Source organism: Salmo salar, chromosome 20 (assembly GCF_965601325.2).
Source record: "Salmo salar chromosome 20, fSalSal1, whole genome shotgun sequence".
NCBI classification, from domain to species: Eukaryota; Metazoa; Chordata; class Actinopteri; order Salmoniformes; family Salmonidae; genus Salmo; species Salmo salar.
The window spans coordinates 23,051,812-23,071,233 of record NC_138310.1 but is presented as its reverse complement, the minus strand read 5'-3'; the positions used below and the strand labels follow the sequence as shown (position 1 = coordinate 23,071,233).

General features: G+C 39.1%; 1 protein-coding gene across 1 annotated transcript; it reads left to right on the top strand.

Moving 5' to 3' along the window:
* The first annotated feature begins 17,114 nt into the window (after positions 1 to 17,114).
* Positions 17,115 to 18,747, top strand: LOC106579885 (transmembrane protein 230). The gene is made up of 3 exons (XM_014160216.3): positions 17,115 to 17,546; positions 17,832 to 17,954; positions 18,096 to 18,747. The coding sequence occupies exons 1-3, from the start codon at positions 17,451 to 17,453 to the stop codon at positions 18,234 to 18,236; spliced, it is 360 nt and encodes a 119-aa protein (XP_014015691.1). The 5' UTR covers positions 17,115 to 17,450; the 3' UTR covers positions 18,237 to 18,747.
* The last annotated feature ends 675 nt before the right edge of the window (positions 18,748 to 19,422 follow it).

The window sequence follows — 19,422 nt, the reverse complement described above, 5'->3', positions numbered from 1 at the left end:
AAACTGAAGGAAGAACATGAATATATAGTAGGCCTATGTGGGAAAAATACATAAAAGAAATACTGTCACGTCCTGACCATAGAAAGATATTATTTTCTATGGTAGGGTAGGTCAGGGCGTGACAGGTTTTTCTTCTTCTATGTTTTCTATTTCTATGTTTAGGTTCTAGTTTTGTATTTCTATGTTGGGTTTTGTTTGGGATGATCTCCAATTAGAGGCAGCTGGTCCTCGTTGTCTCTAATTGGAGATCATACTTAAGTAGGGGTTTTTCCACCTGTGTTTTGTGGGTGATTAATTTTGAGTTGTGTATGTGTTCATCTCAGCGTCACGGTTTGTTGTTTTTTCATTTCAGTGTATTTATATATTGCATAGTTTCACAATATAAATATAAATGTGGAATAACACACATGTTGCACTTTGGTCCTCTTCTCCTTTCGACAACCGTGAGAAATACAAATCCACAATTTATAAGAACATACTATTTCCTCTGCAAAGAAACAAACAAACAAAGAAGCCATGGAAGCCATGGCCTAACAATTGACTGTTTCTCCTTACTGCTTGCTCTTCAAGGCTAATGCAAGGTGCAACGCAACAAACAATTAAACATATTTCATACATCGTTATAGACTACTGTAGCAAGCAAATAGGCTATAGGCTTCAGAATTATTTCATTGTACAAATTTAAACTACACAATCTAGGCTCTGCAAAAGCGCCACATATCTAACGTTGATTAGGTTATTGACTAGTATTGAAAATGACAAAGTTTGTTGAACTATAGACACTAGAAGGAACCGTTTTCATTCGGTAAAGAATAAGAATAATGAAAAAGTCCAGTAGATGTTCCGTATTTTGACCATAACTGTGATTCTCATAAATGGAACTGATTTCAATATACTTGGATGTAATTTTAAACCAATACTAGTCTACATTTCGTTCTCCTTAGACTACTTAGACTAGCCCAGTGTACATCACAGTAGCCTATGCAATACATGAAAACATTAATAACATATCTGTTGACAATCAACTAAAAATAGATTGCAATAAATGAGTTACTTCTTCAAAAAACAAACTCGATCCCGTTGACCAAAGCAATCAAACATTTTTCACTGGACCGGTACTCACCTAACTCTTGACACTTGTCCGGATGGTTTGAACAGCAACAAATGTCAAGTATACGGAAAAGCAAAAAGAAAGATGAAAAAGGAGCATTGTAAGGTGTAAAAAGGACAGGGTGTTAATAACTGCGGGCTTTTGTGATATGCTCCGCTTTCTCGACCGAGGTGAGGTATCCGAAATTAATTCAGATAGCCAAGTGCGCTCCTAATGGAAAGCCCTGGATCCATTTAAGTGCTGCTCTTCAAGAGCATTTACTCCTTGAAACGATGACTACGAAATGAGTCATTGCTACCACCGCTTCACCCCCCCCCCCCCCCCCCCCACCCCTCCCCGCCTCCCCGCCTCCACTATAGCCTATACATCTCAGCTTCCTTCAACAGATCAGCATCCCATGCGTCATCAATATTTATACAAAACTTTAGATTTTCCCAGCGATTTCTCAGCGACGGCACAGCCATATTTCATGATTTCCAGAAAAGTATGATTCATTATAACACGATCAAACTAAGGAATCGAATGAAACTGGTTTGGAGACGCTGTATATTGTTTATTCATGAATTAATTGGTTTACAGTTCTGTTACATTAAACTCAAATTGATTGCAGTGGAGGGTCCATAAAGAAGACGTGAAGTTCTGAAAAATGCCTGAGGCACCCCCAACCCCCTGTGTTTTTAATGCTAAAATAGATGTCTGCGGGTCAAAGAGTTTAGAAGAGCTGTAGAACAAAACATATGTTTATGTATTGTGGATTAAATAGATTAGTCTCATATCCCCCATGGGCCTCAAACAAACACACAGACGTAGACACACACACACACACACACACACACACACACACACACACACACACACACACACACACACACACACACACACACACACACACACACACACACTCACACTCACACTCACACTCACACTCACACTCACACTCACACACACTCACACACACACACAATAAGCAACAAGACGATTGACACACATGGACACATCCTCAAATACTATAAACTGCCATGCGATTGAAATCTTATCTCAAATGGTTCCAGATGCAAGGTATTTATGGGGTGCTGGGAAATGTACGATATCTGAGCCCTACAGTGAGAGATGACTGTTGTTAGGGCACTGAATATAAATTACTTTATCAGGGATAGATGTACCTGAAAAGACCATCTGACCATCTTCGGCTTCAACAATTCATCTGAGGCTCATTACCTTCATCGATATGCTGTGCGTTACTCCTAGTCCCCCCCCCCTCCCCCCCTCTCTACCATCCATTGTAAACTGTCCATAGCTGTATGTTTTCAAGCTCATAAAGATTCAACACCAACCCAAGCCTTTAGGATGTTACTGTATCATAGCAAAGAATCCTTTCTCCCCCACAAGCAGATGAGCAGCAAACCACCTCTCAGTACCTGCTTCTCCTGCCTGGGGACGATTCACTTTCCCCTCACAGCATTTACAGTACATCACCATGACAACTCCTAGTTGTTCGTCATCATTTAAAATGAGTAGCAATGGTACACTCATAGAAAAAGGGTTCCAAAAGGGTTCTTTGGCTGTCCCCATAGAATGACCCTTTTTGGTTCCAGGTAGAACTGTTTTGAGTTCCATGTAGAATCCTCTGTGGAGGATTTTACATAGGACCCAAAAGGTTCTACCTGGAACCAAAAAGGGTTATTCAAAGCGTTCTCAGAATAAGCTTTTTAGGTTCTTGATAGAACCTTTTTTTCTAAGAGTGTTGTTACAGATGCCGTATCTTAATTTGATCAACCTGTTGTTGCTGGAATGTTCCTAAAGAAAAATGCATCAACCACTACAAAAAATGTCCAATAACTATAATTCCTATAATAATTCCCATTACTTGTCGCTGCAGGAATGTTTTCCTGCTGTAGCAAACTGGCTCAAATTAAGATCCTACATCTGTATGTAGAGTAAACATATTTAGCAGTGATGAAATTTGGGTTGCACAGAGGGGTTGGGTTAAAGGCGGAAGACACATTTCAGTTGAATGCATTCAGTTGTGCAACTGACTAAGTATCCCCTTTCCCTTTTCCCACATTTGGGTTGCTGCAGAGCAAATCTGTTCTGACCCTTCCTTACTAAACATCTAACATTTTAATTCACTGATGAGATATTATCAGTGATGACGTCATTAAATTGAATGATGGAATATGAACACGTTAAAAAAATTAAAAAGTAACTGTGCTGCGCTGTGATGTGCTGTGCATGGGTCAAGGTATATTATCTTATGAGCTACCGAGTCCAAATTAGATTAATTTAGTTAGAGATGAGAGATTTCTCTAAATGTTAGAACAAGAGCAGACTATTCTCTTTCCACCCCATCTCTGTCTGTCTGTCTGTCTGTCTGTCTGTCTGTCTGTCTGTCTGTCTGTCTGTCTGTCTGTCTGTCTGTCTGTCTGTCTGTCTGTCTGTCTGTCTGTCTGTCTGTCTGTCTGTCTGTCTGTCTGTCTGTCTGTCTGTCTGTCTGTCTGTCTGTCTGTCTGTCTGTCTGTCTGTCTGTTCATCTTGTCAAGTTTCATCTGTAAAAGACCTGTCAGAATGGCAATTATCAGTCTGAGCCTTTCAGTCTGCTGAGTGTTGATGTTTCTAAAATCTAGTTCGAGAACATTACACTTAACTGAGGGACATATCTTGTCTAAACATTTATACAAATTTTGCCATTTACACTGACACTCACCTTAATGACTTCCGCTAGAGATGTTCTTGTTGTAGATCAAATATGTTCCTTGACGAGAACTCCTCAAATTTCACATACATACATATTTTAAACACAGTTATTAGTCGATTGGAGCACACAACCCTCTTTTGGATTTACTGACAAAAAATAATGTAGTTCAGTTTCAGCTGCAAGAGCCTTCAAAATGTTACAGTATGAGAAGATGACATTGTATGATCATGGACATCTGTCCAGCAGCCGCTTATAGATACCCGGGTCTTCACATTTACACAGGAAGGTGACAGTCTTAGTCATCCATTTGAACCGAGGATAAGAGCCTTACGGAATTTGATTAAATGTGTTAGCACACTAGCCAATCCTCCACCCACACACAAAAACATCTCAGGTAGAAAAAAAGACAAGCTTGATGCATCATTAGTTGAAGTGTGTTTAAGCCTCACATGGGCAGACAGATTGAAGATGAAGAAGAAATTCTTGCACGCTTGAAAACCAACATTTTCTTGTCAGATAATATTCAACAGGTTAGAAGTACAAGAGCCAAAACACTGAATATCTCATTCTCTGTGAACCCCTCACTTTAGCTCATTTCACCTTTTCCATCTATTTTAGAGGAATTTAAAACGTTCTATCTATGTAACGGCGGCTATGGGGAGCATCGACTAACGACCCAGCTCGGTAGGAAGAGATGAACCCTGCTTGTGTAGAGCCAAACGAACGAACACTGGCCACCGCTCTGTGAGTGAATCAACTGCAGTGTTAGTTTGGCCCGGTGCCCATAGTTAGCCTATAGCCCAAAATCCTATGCCTTTCATATGTTTCTAATCGGGCCATAGTGATACTGCGTATTATTGTCATTGTTGTAAATGCGGAATTCAAAAAAATGATCTTTGATTTCACTTTGGCCTGCCTCTGCGGTTGTGTCTGCCGTGGAATTTTAGAACTCTGCGTTTGACATTTCCAGTCATGGCACTCTGTGAATTGCTGTAATGAAGTCGGCCCTAATTATTTTTTGCCGATGGAACTCTGCCCCCAAACAGGACTCTAATTATGGCCCTGCTGCAGCTGCCTGACTGCTGCACATACACACACATCCCTGGGGCTATGCACATCTGGTATTATGCTATAACTGACTGTGGGGGGAAAATGCTCTCGTGGTTATCATGAAAAATGACAACCCTTCATGTCAAACTATTTTAGATGTTGACAAACTAACTCTTGCGTGATTTAGGGCTTGGTTTCATACATGGTTTAATCATTTTACTATATTGATGTGTTTTACTGGCTTTAGTGTCATGTCTTTTGAGTCTTAACGAGTGAGTTTTGAAAAGGAAAATCAATGCCTACACCCTGAAACAGAAAAAAAATACCAGTACTAATATTTTTTCAATTAAAATGGCAATTACATCTGTATGTTAAAAGTAACATGAAGTCAATGTAAATGAAGTATTGGTTGCCATCAAGTCTAACCATCTGTTTTATCTGATCACAGAGTAATTATCTAATAATCCTCTGAATCAGTTTCACATCAATACACCATTATTTAAGATTCCATTACCAAATTCCAGAAGGAACTGTTGGGCCATCATTAATTAAACAATTCCGATACATTTTAGTAGCTTTGTTTACTAAAAAATTCTATACAAGGAAATAAATGTTTCCCACAGATATTTTTTTTTTGCGCTCTCTGCGCTACCAGAAATCTATACCAGAAAATGGTTAAAAAGTCTACGCAATGCATCATTTAAAGTACCTTCAGAAAGTATTCACACCCCAAGAAGAAATGAAACACTAATATATCTTGATTAGATAAGTATTGATCCCCCTTGAGTAAATACATGCTAGAATCACTTTGGCAGTGATTACAGCTGTGAGTCTTTCTGGGTCGGTCTCGAAGAGCTTTGCACACCTGGATTGTACAATATTTGCCCATTATAATTTTTTTTGCATATCAATCTCTGTCAGGTTGGTTGTTAATCATTGCTAGACAGACATCTTGCCATAGATTTTCAAGACAATTTAAGTCCAAACTGTAACTAGGCCACTCAGGAACATTCAATGTGATCTTGGTAAGCAACTCCAGTGTATATTTGGCCTTGAGTTTTAGGTTATTGTCCTGCTGAAAGGTGCATTTGTCTCCCAGTATCTGGTGGAAAGCAGACTGGACCAGGTTTTCATCTAGGATTTTGCCTGTGCTTAGCTCTGTTCTGTTTCTTTTTATCCCCCAAAAACCTCCCTAGTCCTTGCCGATAACGAACATATCCATAACATGGTGCAGCCACCAACATGCCTGAAAATATGAATAGTGATACTCAGTGTTGTTGTGTTGGATTTGTCACAAACATAATGCTTTGTATTCAGGACAAAAAGTTTCTATATTTTCCTTCTTTTTTTTTGCAGTATTACTTCAGTGCCTTATTGAAAGCAGGATACATGTTTTGGAATATTTGTCATTTAGGTTAGTATTGTGGAGTAACTACAATGTTGTTAAGCCATTAATTAAACTATGTAACTGTTTTAAAATCCCCATTGGCCTCATGGTGAAATCCCTGAGTGGTTTCCTTCTCCTCTGGAGTGACTGTGTGTATTGATACACCATCCAAAGTGTAATTAATAACTTCGCCATGCTCAAAGGGATATTCAGTCTCTGCTTTTTTTTATTTTTACCCATCTACCAGTAGGTGCCCTTTGTGAGGCATTGGAAAACCTCCCTGGTCTTTGAGGTTGAATCTGTGCTTGAAATTCACTGCTCAACTGAGGGACGTTACAGATAAGAGAGAAACAGAGATGGGGTAATCATAAAATCATAAAAAATGGGGTAATGGGGTAATCATAAAAAAGTGAGTCCATGCAACTTATTATGTGACTTGTTAAGCACATCTTTACTCCTGAACGTGTTTAGGCTTGCCATAACAAAATGGTTGAATATTCAAGGCATTTCAGCTTTACATTTTATATTAATTTGTAAGCATTTCTAAAAACGAAATTCCACTTTGACCTTGTGGGGTATTGTGTGTAGATCAGTGGAACTCAGGCTGTAACAGAACAAAATGTGGAAAAAAATCAAGGGGTGTGAATTCTTTCTGAAGGCACTGTACTGTATATGCTGTACTGCATTGTAAAGGAGAACATTTAGAACATCAAGGCCAGAGAAACAAGATTGTATTGTTTTTCACTTGAAAAGTGTGATGACAACACAAACAGCAGCATGTACGTGTCGTATGTGTGTCCAGGTGGATATGTGTTGTCTCAAGATTCTAATAACTTACCAGACAAGAGATTCATTTATTTCATACAAAGCAACTCTGATGAGTCTATCACAGTAGTGGCAGAACGGGTCCTCAGATATTTAAATGAAATCTTCCCTGTTTGACTCACATTTAGCCGGAAGATAATTCATAATCTGAGCATTTACTCTATGAACGCTGTGTGTGACCCTGGCAAAGCGCTCATATCACTGTTTCCCCGCTAGCTAGCTGGAGGGCTGTACTGTGAGGACGCTATCAGACACTCCTTCCTAAACGGGCCTCTCTAGTTTGTCTATGTGTTGATGGTCCAATTTTCCCAGGACCAGAGGGGCAATGTGGAATAATATAGTATTTTTAAGGGAAGGAAGACAATTTCCCTCTATCATCTGCAACGACATCAATTATTTATCAGTGTAAAAGTCGTTCAGTATTGTTATTCTTTGTGTGTTTGAATCATCAGGTAACCTGAGTAGACTTTCTCTGCCTCTGCCCTGTATTCTCTTCTCAGACAACACCAAGTGTATCTACTTTATTGACCTGTGCAGAGCGATCAGTCACAGCTCTTATTGCACAGACACCGGATAGATAATCAAACCATTTCTAGTCTGTTAAACACTGTCTGAGACACAGCCTTGGTCAACAACGGCAACATATTCTGGGAAGTGATGGCCTTCAATTGTTTTTTTGACTCAATATCACCATTAATTGAAAAAGTCGACTTATCGTATCACAGTTAATAAATTGACTAGAGGGCTAATTGATATTTTTTACAGAACACAGAGCACTGGACAATATTGACCCTGCAAAGACTGGTCTATTCTGAGGCAATTTGATGAGAACAGACATACAGCATGGGAGTGAGTGGTGCACATGGAATGTACCTCAGTAAGTATGTGTATAAGGATACTGCGATGGAAACGAAGCCGTAAAACCATGTTCAATACATAAAACATAAAAAAATATCCAAACATGCCACTTCAAAATGCACTGGACACAAAGATGAGAGAAGGGGTGTGTATTTGTCTAATTGACTGAAAGCAAGATAAGTCAGAGACAAATATATGGGAGAAATATACAGAGATTAAAAAATGATATCTTAGAGAAAGGAGACACTGCCCTGAATAAGAGAAACAGTATATTTAAGCACATCAATCCATATCTGAGTACAAGCCTCAGGGCGAAGGATGTGATATAACCATATTAGATAACAATTTCAGATAACAGTAATTGCCAATTCAATCTGACGTGTTGTCATCGTATGAAAATGAATGTCTAACATGGATTACTATGAAAATGTGCACCATTTCATGTTTATTGACAAAGACTGTTGAGGTGCAACTGATGGCGTGTGTGTGTGTGTGTGTGTGTGTGTGTGTGTGTGTGTGTGTGTGTGTGTGTGTGTGTGTGTGTGTGTGTGTGTGTGTGTGTGTGTGTGTGTGTGTGTTTGAGTAGGGGTGGGAGGTGATCCCTGCACAGTTTTGATTGTTATTTCAACAGAGCTTCTTAATTTTATTCGCACAAACAACAGGAAGTGACAGATGCAGTAGCTGGAGGTTCTAATACAGTTACCATCTGTTGATTTGACTTTTTTTCATACAGATCTAGGATCTTCATTTGAGCCAGATTGCTACAGCAGGAAAATAACCTTGCAATAAAAGGAAATGAGAATTATTCTGTGGATTATAATTAATGAAACATTTGTGTAGGGGTTGATACATTTTTTGTTAGGGCAAATCAAGTTTGAAAATTCAAAGTGAAAATTACAAACTTTAGGGAGAGGTCGAAATCTACACAATTGTTACTCAGAGGAAAACAGGGGAGGGTCATGCTTTTTCAATTTCAGTCAGGGGGAGGGTTTAGTAGTTTTTTATTAAGTCCAGGGGAGGGTCATGTAATTTGTAATCGATGAAATGTCATATTGCTCAGTGTTTGAGAATGAGTTGCTTGTTATATCTCGATGTGTGCCCATTGCTGCCTCTCATTCCTGATTCTCTGCTGGGTGCACAATATAAAGTGCGCCTAGTGTGGTCTCAATCAAATGATCCATAGCGTATACTGTAGGCTATAGGCCAACACGAGGAGCACGCTCGGAGAAGCGCAGGGCAAAGTAATATTTCTAAGAAAATATACTTCCTTCCCGAGTTTTTGCGCTGCTGGGTTGGTGTATATGAAACTAGGCTAGACTGCAGTGATAGGCTTTCCCAATCATAAGCCCTGGCCTGCCCTGGCTGTGCTGTGTACAGGTGTCACTTCAGGGGTTTCTTATAACAACTTCAGGGGCTTCTTATAACAACAACAAAATATTGTGTCCAAAAATGCTATATCTGTGGTGCAGACTAGGCCAACTGATGTCCTGTTCAGTTTGAGAGGGAGAGAGTGAAGATGACCGGAGGTAAGCTTGTTACTGCTGTAATATAAAACAATATGTTTTCTTTGTCCATAAGAAAGCTAATTATCAGAGTTATTGACCTCACAATAAGCCATGTTTACATCATTTACTATGAATTTAGCAGCGACAGAGATGGACAGCGCAGGTGCTGAAAGTAGGCCAATTTGAGATGGCTTAATTTAAAATGTCTTCATTTTAATTGTAATTTAGGCTACTAAGAACAAGAGGGGCTTTGTGTTGGAACCTATTTCTTCCTATTCAAGAAAAAGAGAAATAGGTTTGACAGACAAAATTATAGTCTACTATCCATATATTGTGTCTGCCAATTCCTTCAGTCACCATGCACTCCTTAAATATCTCAGTGTCAGTGAATGGTTTGGTTAAGTGTTAAGTTAAAACCAGTGCTTGAATTGAGGGGTATGTGAGGGTATTGTGGTCTTTGTTAAAGAAAATGTCTAAAAGCATAGGGCTACCCCTTGTTAGTTATTATATATATATATTTTTTTTTTATGGACATGATTATATAAAGCGATCTATAACAACGCTTTAGTCCGCAATGCTTTGTGCTAGAAACAAATTGTAAAATTCCAGGGAAACACGTGACTTCGATACATATGGGATATCATATGGGTTTGTCTGTATGACATTCAGAGGCTGCGCTACAACCTTCTATACCTGAGGAGAGAAAACATTGACTATGCTTGGGAAGGAATGTGTGATGCTGTCACTATCAATCAGTTACGGTGCGTGGGTAAAATCACTGGGGAAGCCAACATTTTTGGATCACTAAACAATTATTGATTTTGAACCACAGAGAGTTACCGCAAGTCGCAAAGAAAACAGGATCTGTCTCCACTATTCCAGCACCATTTCAACTTCAACATTTCAACATCATCAAATCACCTATGCTTAGTCTAATACAGTGACAACTAAAAGATACCAAAAACAATTTAGTCCAATCAAATTAAGCTAAATATGTGGCTGTCCATGGTTCTGATTTCTGTGTGCATGTGTGTGTGTGTGTGTGTGTGTGTGTGTGTGTGTGTGTGTGTGTGTGTGTGTGTGCGTGTGTGTGTGTGTGCATGTGCGTTCATGCAAGTAGAAAAACATGTTGACTCACCCTACTTGTAGAGAAACACCCAATGCCATCGTCCTCTCTTTCATGTTGACGAAACGGTCTATCACTTTGTCATACATTACACGCTAATATTTTTTTTACCTGGCTAAAACGCTTGCTCGTTAGCCTAACTTCTGTCCATGGGCATCGTTAGCTAGTTAACATTAGGCTTCTACATCTAGCTACATATTGAACTTAACTTATATTGAATCGCCTTATAATCATTGGCAAGTAAGGAGAATTAAGTAAAACCACAAGTCCAAATCCCTATCTCTATCCATGGCTAATTTAGGAAAAGGTCTATTTTAGCTAGCTAGCCACCGGAAGACAACAACAGAAGGAGATGAAACAAATCAAGTTTTTCTGTCAATGACATATGCTCTCAATGGGATTTGATAGGAGTGACACCAAGCTGGATTCCCTTGACACTTTTTTTTGGTGCGCCAGGACCATTCACAGTTGTTAAGCCCACAGCTGATTGGCTAATGTTTTATACTTTTTTTATCAAGGGAGAACAAAAGCATGCTGGCTTCCCTTGTCTTCAATGCTACAGGCAACAACAATGTGATACTCGTTTTGACCAGACAGCATCAGATAGACGGCCTACACGTAGAGAGACAGAGGGGCGCTGTTTTGCTCGCTCGGATGCTTTCTCCTGTGAGACACATTCAGGCTCTTGCGAATTCAAGGAAAATGCTGAAACACAGAGAGGAATGTTCAATTTTTTTTTTTTAAATGTCAATATTTTATTGGTCCATTTTTGGGGGGAAACCTGGCTTCCCTTGGCATCCATGAATACACTCCACTGCTATCAATTGATATTCAACATTTCAACAGGCGATTAAACAACATACTAACTCCAAATCAGTCAGGATCAAGCCAGGTAGCCTAAGAAGGAACGGAAGTGAATTATTTAGGCTATATTATTCTTATTTCAAGGCTATAGCTTGTCATTTAAGAAATCAATTGTGAAGCATTTGTGACATGCTACAGGCTGGAAGGAACACTCAGCATGTAACAACAGCACTTCAACAACATGCCTATACATTTCGCATTTAGGCTACATAAAATGAAATGTAAAGAAATATGACTTAGAATGAAATAATCATGAAATGAAAAATACCTTAATAGGCTATACAGTGCCTTTTAAATTCACTTTTAGAAACATGAGTTTGGCCAGTCAGGTTTGATGATCATGCAGTGAGCTATGCATGCCTAGTTTGTTCATTTATATTCCCATGCCCTAATCACTGTCAACACAAATCTATTTTGTTACAACAATATCATGGAATAAAATAGAATATTTAGAAAATTATAGTTTCACCCTACCTGATGATATGCACCTGCTGTGTTAAAAAACAAATGGCTTTTTCTCAAATTCATTGATGATCAGATACCTCAGTTGTAACTTGTTCTGTAAATAAGATCATAGTTTCATATAGTGCTTTTATTATAATTGAGATTGTTTCACCCCTACCCTTGTCCGCACTGGTCTGTATTATCCACAACCTTCTGGCTACTTTGCCATGTAATGCTTACAAAACAAAGAACAGTTTCTAAAACTGCATATCTAAGGCTCTGGTCTGTCCTAGGAGTGAGGTTAAATGGCATGTTCCCTGCTATCCACTTTATGTTTTAATTGTTATTTTGGGTATAGGGGACGGTCACTTGATTTTTTTTCAAGCATTCAGGGAGATCGAGTAAAGATATATTTTGCTAAAGGGAGGGCCATCCATTTTCACTTCAGAGAGGTCATATTTTCTCCAGGTATCCATCATTATAAATAACGTACAGTCCCTTAGAAGCCTTTTTAAACCTTGAATGCACTTCAAGTTTGCTTTTCTGATGTGCAGGAAAATTCCTGCAACAACAGGATGATCAAATTAAGATACGGCATCTGTATGCATACAAAATAAATGAGTAATGACTATGCACTATACTGCGAACATGTATAATCATGTATGATCTGAGAGCTACCTCAAGGTGAAGGTTATAAGATAAATAATGCATGGGAAGACGATGTAGAGAAAGCTGTCAACTAAAACCAATACTAAATCACAATATACTGAATATTTCAGCACTAACTAACTAATAACATCACTGACAGTATCACATTATGTAAACATACATGTGATAGATCTATTGATTTTATGAAAAGACAGATACTGACATTGTCACTGTAACGCCCTGGCCATAGAGAGGGGTTTTTTGTTCTTTATTTTGGTTAGGCCAGGGTGTTACATTGGGTGGGCGTTCTATGTTCCTTTTTCTATGTTTTTGTATTTGTTTGTTTTGGGCCGAGTAGGGTTCCTAATCAGAGGCAGCTGTCTATCGTTGTCTCTGATTAGGAATCATACTTAGGCAACCTGTTTTCCTTTGGGGTTTTGTGGGTAGTTGTTTTCTGTCTTGTGTGTGTGTGTGTGTGTGTGTGTGTGTGTGTGTGTGTGTGTGTGTGTGTGTGTGTGTGTGTGTGTGTGTGTGTGTGTGTGTGTGTGTGTGTGTGTGTGTGTGTGTGTGTGTGTGTGTGTGTGTGTGTGTGTGTGTGTGTGTGTGTGTGTTCACCTGGCAGAACTGTTGGCTTTCGTTTTCCCTGTTTGTTTTTGAAGTGTCTCATTAAAAATCATTATGACCACTTACCACACTGCATCTTGGTCCCCTCTTCCAGACAATCGTTACAGTCAGTAAGTGTCTCCAAGCCAGTAGGCTAGCATCTTCTGCCGAGAAGAATGCCAGGTAGCCTATAGCCTAGTTTATTTTGAATTGTTTTATTTTTTATTTATTCGCACCAAAGAAAAGAAGTAAAAGACAAAACAGTACAGATAAAAAAGTGGAAAAAAACGGTTTGAAGGTGAGGTTAGAAGCCCAAAGGTACTTATATGAAGACCACACCACAAATATAAGTTTTAAAAAAATGTCTTCAATCAGTTAAACAAAGCATATTAATTATAATTGTACATAATATACTCAGTAAACAAGAAAACAAGAAAAAAACATATTTGATTGTGTGTGTGTGTGTGTGAGAGAGTTTGGCTAAATGGAGGGGATTATTGAGTAATTTGGTTCATCAAGCTGACCCCCAGTCTTCGCTTAAAGTTATTGAGGGATGATGAGGTTTTGGCAATGTGAAGATAAGAATTCCAGAGTATGGTACCTCTGTGTCTGATAGAGAATTGACTATGTGAGGTGTGGCAGTAGGGAGGGTGAAGGTTATCGTAGTGTCTTGTGTTATATAGATGGATTTAAGAATTAACCTGGAATAATCCATTGAAGGATTTAGGTCAACTGTCTGGGAGGTAGGAGTATTTGTAGATGAAAGTGCATAATTGGCATACATTAATGTTGTAAATAGACAAGTTTCTTAAACAAAGGTGCAGATGGAGCCAGGTAATTAGAGGAGGTGGCTAGTCTTGCAAATGTATTTTGTATGATGAGTAATTTGTGTAGGTAGGAGGCATACAGTGAGGGAAAAAAAGTATTTGATCCCCTGCTGATTTTGTACGTTTGCCCACTGACAAAGAAATTATCAGTCTATAATTTTAATGGTAGGTTTATTTGAACAGTGAAAGACAGAATAACAACAAAAATATCCAGAAAAACGCATGTCAAACATGTTATTAAATGATTTGCATTTTAATGAGGGAAATAATTATTTGACCCCCTCTCAATCAGAAAGATTTCTGGCTCCCAGGTGTCTTTTATACAGGTAACGAGCTGAGATTAGGAGCACACTCTTAAAGGGAGAGCTCCTAATCTCAGTTTGTTACCTGTATAAAAGACACCTGTCCACAGAAGCAATCAATCAATCAGATTCCAAACTCTCCACCATGGCCAAGACCAAAGAGCTCTCCAAGGATGTCAGGGACAAGATTGTAGACCTACACAAAGCTGGAATGGGCTACAAGACCATCGCCAAGCAGCTTGGTGAGAAGGTGACAACAGTCGGTGCGATTATTCGCAAATGGAAGAAACACAAAAGAACTGTCAATCTCCCTCGGCCTGGGGCTCCATGCAAGATCTCACCTCGTGGAGTTGCAATGATCATGAGAACGGTGAGGAATCAGCCCAGAACTACACGGGACAATCTTGTCAATGATCTCAAGGCAGCTGGGACCATAGTCACCAAAAAAAACAATTGGTAACACACTACGCCGTGAAGGACTGAAATCCTGCAGCGCCCGCAAGGTCCCCCTGCTCAAGAAAGCACATATACATGCCCGTCTGAAGTTTTCCAATAAACATCTGAATGATTCAGAGGACAAATGGGTGAAAGGGTTGTGGTCAGATGAGACCAAAATGGAGCTCTTTGGCATCAACTCAACTCACCGTGTTTGGAGGAGGAGGAATGCTGCCTATGACCCCAAGAACACCATCCTCACCGTCAAACATGGAGGTGGAAACATTATGTTGGGGGTGTTTTTCTGCAAAGGGGACAGGACAACTTCACCGCATCAAAGGGACGATGGACAGGGCCATGTACTGTCAAATCTTGGGTGAGAACCTCCTTCCCTCAGCCAGGGCATTGAAAATGGGTCGTGGATGGGTATTCCAGCATGACAATGACCCAAAACACACGGCCAAGGCAACAAAGGAGTGGCTCAAAAAGAAGCACATTAAGGTCCTGGAGTGGCCTAGCCAGTCTCCAGACCTTAATCCCATAGAAAATCTGTGGAGGGAGCTGAAGGTTCGAGTTGCCAAACGTCAGCCTCGAAACCTTAATGACTTGGAGAAGATCTGCAAAGAGGAGTGGGACAAAATCCCTCCAGAGATGTGTGCAAACCTGGTGGCCAACTACAAGAAACGTCTGACCTCTGTGATTGCCAACAAGGGTTTTGCCACCAAGTACTAAGTCATGTTTTGCAGAGGGGTCAAATACTTATTTCCCTCATTAAAATGCAAATCAATTTATAACATTTTTGACATGCGTTTTTCTGGATTTTTTTGTTGTTATTCTGTCTCTCACTGTTGAAATAAACCTACCATTAAAATTATAGACTGATCATTTCTTTGTCAGTGGACAAACATACAAAATCAGCAGGGGATCAAATACTTTTTTCCCTCACTGTATGTACTGGCCCAGACAATATTATAGTAAATGAGAAATGGGTCAATTAAGCTATAGTATAGAGTTAGGACACAAGCCTGATGAACCAAACCACTAATCTTTCTGATGATACCAACCGATTTCATCAGTTTGCTACAGACAAATTGAATATGATCTTTCCAGGATAACTTTTCATCAATTAGAACTCAGAGGAATCTAGTGGATGTGACATGTTCCATTTCATTCCCACCAATTGAGATTTGGGCTCCTTTAAAAAAAAAAAACTATTTCTTATTCTTACTAGTGAGTACAATAAAGTAGAATTTTTGTAACATTTAAAGATAATTTATTTATCTCAAACCATTCGGAAAATGTGGCCTTACCCGAGTTGGCTTCATTAATTAGTGAATCAAAATGATTGTGTGATAAAATCAAATTGGTATCCTCAGCAAAGAGAATGTGAAGTACGGTAGAAGACACGGCAGCAAGGTCATTGATATAGATTAGGAATAACAAAGGCCCAATTATAACCCTGTGTCACACAACATGATGTCTTGGCCCTGGTAGATGCACAGTTATTTGCATAAACAAATTGTTCTCTATCATGAACATAACTATATAACGAATTAAATGTATAATCATGAAAACCATAATAATGCAATTTAGAAAGTAATATTTCATGATCAATCATGTCAAACAATCTGGATAAATCTAAAAAGATGCCAAGAGCGTATTCATTGTTGTTAACGACTGTAAAGATTTGATTCACAAGTTGCAGTCGTTTTTACGGAAACCATATTGGTGCTCATATAGAATACAGTGTTGATTTAAATGTTTCAACACCAATTTTTCTAGTACAGAAATTGGGCAATAATTAGTAAAAGATCTTGGATCCCCAGTTTTATAGAGGGAGATAACTTCGGCAATTTTCAAATCTTAAGGAACAATACCAGTTTGCAAAGATTTGGTGAAGATATACGAGGAAGACACTGATTTCACCAGAGTAACCAATCTCATCATGACCTGCTGCTGATATCTTTAAGTTACCAATTACCACCATCACCTCCATTACATCAGGAGGATCAAACTGAAGCAGGGAAGGGAAATGTCACTTAACGTAATCCAAGGGATTTCCATCAGTTTTCTAAATTTTCTTTGACAAAGAGGAACTCACACGCTCAAAAAGTTATTAAATGCACATGAAATAACATCAGGACCACTATAGCCTATATAGTCTGCATTTCTTGTGATTCACTTGAGCGGTACCAAATTGTTTTTCAGCTGTGATACGGCAGCGCCCCTTAGTGGTAGGTTACTTCCAATACACTTCAGGGACCTGGGATGTATTCATTCTGCCCATTCTGATGCAAAACGTTTCTTATACGAAAGCAAATGGAATTTGTCTAATATAAACTTTCATTTTGCTCTGTTTTGCTTCGTTTGGTTCTTAAAAGGTAAACGATTTTCGTAATGAATACACCCATCTAATATGGAGAAAATAAATGCGCATTGCGCAGGCGTTGTACAGACGAAACAACGGAAGAGGTCACTTCAGCATGAGTAGCTAGGTGGACTATAGACCATCGTTTGAAGTTCTACAGAATTAGGCTACCTCTCTTTTTAACTTCTTATCTGAAACGGCGGTACCCTTCTTTCTATTTAAACTTGGTTACAACGTAGGCTAGGCTAATTATCGAGAGGAGCAACATTGTAGCGACTAGGCGGGCGCCATCAGTGTAGCATTTCTCAATATGAAATGATACAATCGGCTGCCAATGTAACAGAACAATGCAACATTTTTAAGCAAGAGTGATACTTTTGTTTCCTGTAATTTAAAGCAAAGATGACAGCTCGCAACAGTGTAACACATGGAATACCTAACACTAAGGTCAGGTACTCCAAATTAGCCAGTGATGATGACGGCTACATTGACCTGCAGGTAAGGGCTTGAGAGTGCTAGAATGGGCCTGGTAGGGTTGGAATGGATTTCTGGAATCTATAGGCCATTTGAAATGAACTGCCCATGGCAATTATGGGAATCTATCAACATTATGTAACTATAGACATAGTCCAATATCATTATTGCATCAATCAACCCTGTATATGAAATAATGTTGTAATATCAGTATTGGAAAAAGCCTTTGGGATGGTTTGGTGAAACACAAATGACAAAATGTTTGATACTCTGTATTATGTTGTTATTAAGTCATATTTATCGCCCCAGTTCAAAAAGAGCCCACCCAAGGTCCCATACAAAGCCATTGCATTGGCCACTGGCCTCTTCTTGATTGGCTCTCTGTTAATCACCATTGGAGCCCTCCTATTGGCAGGATACTTTGAAGTCACAGTGAGTATGAAAGTTAAGTCTATTTGTACATTCCTGTCATGTTTTACAACAAATACATTTTCACACAGTTAACTTTGACACATTCTAATGTGTTCCTTAGATATCAATATTTTATCGATTTTCTGTCTTCATTCGTTTCAGCATGCTGACCGGACTGTGCCTGTTCTCATCATTGGAATCCTGGTTTTCCTTCCTGGATTCTATCACCTGCGGATAGCTTACTATGCGTCAAAGGGCTACCGTGGTTACTCCTATGATGATATACCAGATTTTGATGACTGAGCCACTCCTGAGATTCATGTTATTTTTATATAGCGTTGTTTAATACAGTAATCAGACAGACCAGGTTAGTCCTAAAGCAGATGTCCTTTGATGTAATTTCTGTGCTGGTAAAACACTGAGCGGTGAGGGAGGCATGAGTTGAATTTATTGTCCAACTGTTAGTCCTATACCTGATCACTGTTACCATAAACAAAACCATGAGTTTGAGACATTATGGCTAAACTTGAAAGTTGACTGTTTTTCTGTTGAAATGTCACTTGTGCTTTCCTGTAGCGTTTGCTGGTAGGAGTATCTTATGTGATTAATGCCAATCCTTTGATCTCCATATGGTGTGCTGCTAGGCCTGTGAGAGTCAAGAGGGAAAAGTAGTCACGCAACAATACAGAGCTCAAAGTGTTTGGTATAGATATCTACTAACTAAGTTTGAGAGGCATTGCCACTGGCAAAGGAGTGTTGAAAAGAAAGGCAATTGTGGTTGTGCACCAGCTCAAATAAAGACTATCATAAACAACCATCTTCACTTTTGTGTCAACTCACGCCCCCATGTGGTGTTCCAAAGTTTTCTCAGTGGGGAAAAAACAAACCCAATATTCTACAGACAACCATTGAGATCTGAACCAAATGTTTCTAAAATGTAAGATCTGTGTTTGTTTGAGAGCTATTATTGGACATATTTGGGTAAATGATGCTACTGGTAGTGTAGATGAAGTTTTGCCTAAATCAAGCAGGTAGGGCTTGCCACTAATGTAACCTCATCAGGCTATTCTGCATTTGGACGGAAGTGTTTGGGAACGAGATTACCACTAAGAGTGGGTCTCTAGGACCAGTTAACCCCAACGACCTCCGACCCAAAACCATTAAAAAACAAGTTGTTAGAGGGACATCTATTCATATAGGAAAACTATCCCACCCATATTGATTTGAAAAATGTGGTGTTGTGAAGGCATTTTGTTGTAACTTTGTGGGGCAAAGTATTTACCCCTTAAATAAAGCCGTTATTGATCATTGCATCATAAAAAGAGACATGAGAAGAACAGAAGCAAGGCATTTTGGATTACATTTGGACCCTTATTAAAATGTATGACTGGGGGTATAGGCAACATGACATTGTCATTGTTTATGGACGTGTCCCGTTGCATAGCATGTGTCTTTTGTTAGGGTCTCCAAAACGTCCTCTCCCACGGAA